Source organism: Amphimedon queenslandica, unplaced genomic scaffold, assembly GCF_000090795.2.
Source record: "Amphimedon queenslandica unplaced genomic scaffold, v1.1 AMPQUscaffold_11897, whole genome shotgun sequence".
Classification (NCBI taxonomy): Eukaryota; Metazoa; Porifera; class Demospongiae; order Haplosclerida; family Niphatidae; genus Amphimedon; species Amphimedon queenslandica.
In genome coordinates this window covers 882-3,093 of record NW_003547864.1, presented here as the reverse complement: position 1 = coordinate 3,093, position 2,212 = coordinate 882, and the positions used below count along the sequence as shown (strand labels likewise).

General features: G+C 33.6%; 1 protein-coding gene across 1 annotated transcript; it reads right to left on the bottom strand.

The window, feature by feature from the left end:
• Nucleotides 1-574: 574 nt before the first annotated feature.
• Nucleotides 575-2,006, bottom strand: LOC109588743 (methionine synthase-like). Its single transcript, XM_020004862.1, has 6 exons — nt 1,865-2,006; nt 1,691-1,772; nt 1,532-1,630; nt 1,371-1,443; nt 1,149-1,304; nt 575-883 (listed from the first exon to the last, which is right to left on the bottom strand). The coding sequence occupies exons 1-6, from the start codon at nt 1,939-1,941 to the stop codon at nt 855-857; spliced, it is 516 nt and encodes a 171-aa protein (XP_019860421.1). The 5' UTR covers nt 1,942-2,006; the 3' UTR covers nt 575-854.
• Between the last annotated feature and the right edge of the window lie 206 nt (nt 2,007-2,212).

Below are 2,212 nucleotides of genomic sequence, written 5' to 3'. Positions count from 1 at the left end.
ATATGTATCAGAAAATGTAATAAAAATGGAGAATTCTTTCCCCTTCATTTTTGGCAAAATTTGGTCCGAGACCATGTACTATAGTACAGGGACTTTTACCCGAATTTAAAGAAACTTTAAAAATTTGTAAAAAATCTAATTTTAATCGGAATCAGCTCAAACTTTCTACACAACATAAGTACATGTATATACATCAGGAGATGTAATAAAAATGGAGAATTCTCTCCTTTTCATTTTTGATGAAATTTAGTTTGTGATCTTGGCCCAATTTTAGAGCAACTTGAAAAGTTGTAAAAAATCCAATTTTGATCGGAATGAGCTCAAACTTTCTACACGTAAAACATAAGTGTACATGTATATGCATCTGAAAATGTAATAAAGCACTATGCCAAAGCCCTGCAGGAAAATTTTATAACATACTTGCGTTGTTGATTGTAGTGCTGAACCAGCTTCTGAACTGATTTCAATGATTTGAGATCAATTGAACTCAGGCCTCTAAAAGGAGAGAGATTCACTGAGCATTAAATAAGTAAATAATTCAATAGTATAATTATAATAATTATAATAATAAGTATTGTAATACTTAGTCTTTGATTTATCTCTTGGTCCTGCTCCTATTAGCATTCATAATCTTCTCTAACTATCAATAGGTGTGATTTATTGATTAGTCTAGGGCGTGGCAGATCTCTTTGCTGCAACATCTACAGTTGACGCCCTGTTTGGTTTGTTAGGTATTCTCTTCTGACAGTATCTTGATGTCATCTCCATCTCTCACAGCTTTAAAGATACCCACTACTCCTCTAGCTATTAACAGTTTCTCTTTAATGATACGATTCAATAAAACCTGAGCATCATCAAATGTATATACGCTTAGCTTCAGCACCTTAACAATAAAAAAAACATACAGTAAAACATACAGTAAAACATACAGTAAAACATACAGTAAAACATACAGTAAAACATATAGTAAAACATATAGTAAAACATACAGTAAAACATACAGTAAAACATATAGTAAAACATATAGTAAAACATATAGTAAAACATACAGTAAAACATACAGTAAAACATATAGTAAAACGTACAGTAAAACATACAGTAAAACATACAGTAAAAAGTGCTCAAGTTATTCTAATTAAAGAACTAACCCACATCCTTGTCATTGAATATTTTAGGGTACCCTCTGTTTGGGTACTTCCCCTTTAGCTGCCAGACGTCAAAGAAAGGTTTCCAGTCAATGTAAGATACCAAACGGTTCAAGTCGTAATCCTGGAACACTGTGATACCCAACTGCCTGGGTTTTACTAAAAAGGAGAGAGAGGAGAACAATATAGTATTAAAACTATTAAAGTACCCATTAATATCCTTACCAGGTTTATAGCTGTTCATATTCAGAGCAAGTGCTTCTGATCTAGCCTTTGCAATACTGACATACTGTTTATCCTGTTCACCACCAGCAAAAGAGAATAGTGTTCAATTTTAAAACAATCAATGTCCAGTGTACAATGTATTCATAAAATATGTATCATACTTTAATGCTGTCATAATGGTCTTCCCTAATGTCAGTGTATTCTTCAGAAATATCATCAGTGAAATCATCTTTAGCAGTAGCATCAAGTAACGTAGAGACCTAATGAGATGATGATTTAAAATTAAAATATTTAGAAATGTTTCGTTCCCATTGACTCACCACAACAACACTTTTAGAAGCATCAACAACATGTATAGTGGGCTGACTGTAGCATGGCGCAATCTTGACAGCTGTATGAGTCCTAGAAATGAATTTTTAAAGTAGCTGATAAATTTGATAAAATACCCCGGTACTATAGTATTAATTAATGAAGTGGGTGTGGTCATTAATTACTTTGTGGTAGTAGCTCCTCCTATCAGTAGCGGTATCTTTAAGCCCTCCCTCTCCATCTCCTTGGCAACGTAAATCATCTCATCCAACGATGGAGTAATTAAACCAGAAAGACCAATAATATCTTATAATAAATAAATAAATAAATAAATAAATAATACTATTAGTTGATTATTAGTAACGCGGTAGCGTTACTAAGTAGGATTCACCCCCAAACAAAATGGCTGCCACGACTTTTGCAGCCTTGCTATACCAGGAAAACGAGCTCCTATGCTTACCAGACTTTATAGAGGACCTTATCTTGACCAGAGGACTCCATTAGTACCACTAGCGTGGCTCTAGACCTTGTCT

Coding starts and splice junctions, on each gene's coding strand:
- LOC109588743 (XM_020004862.1), bottom strand. CDS start 1,941: ATGATTTACGTTGCCAAGGAGATGGAGAGGGAGGGCTTAAAGATACCG. Junction 1,444..1,531: donor ACCATTATGACAGCATTAAA/GTATGATACATA, acceptor GGTGGTGAACAG/GATAAACAGTATGTCAGTAT. Junction 1,305..1,370: donor TATGAACAGCTATAAACCTG/GTAAGGATATTA, acceptor TCTCCTTTTTAG/TAAAACCCAGGCAGTTGGGT.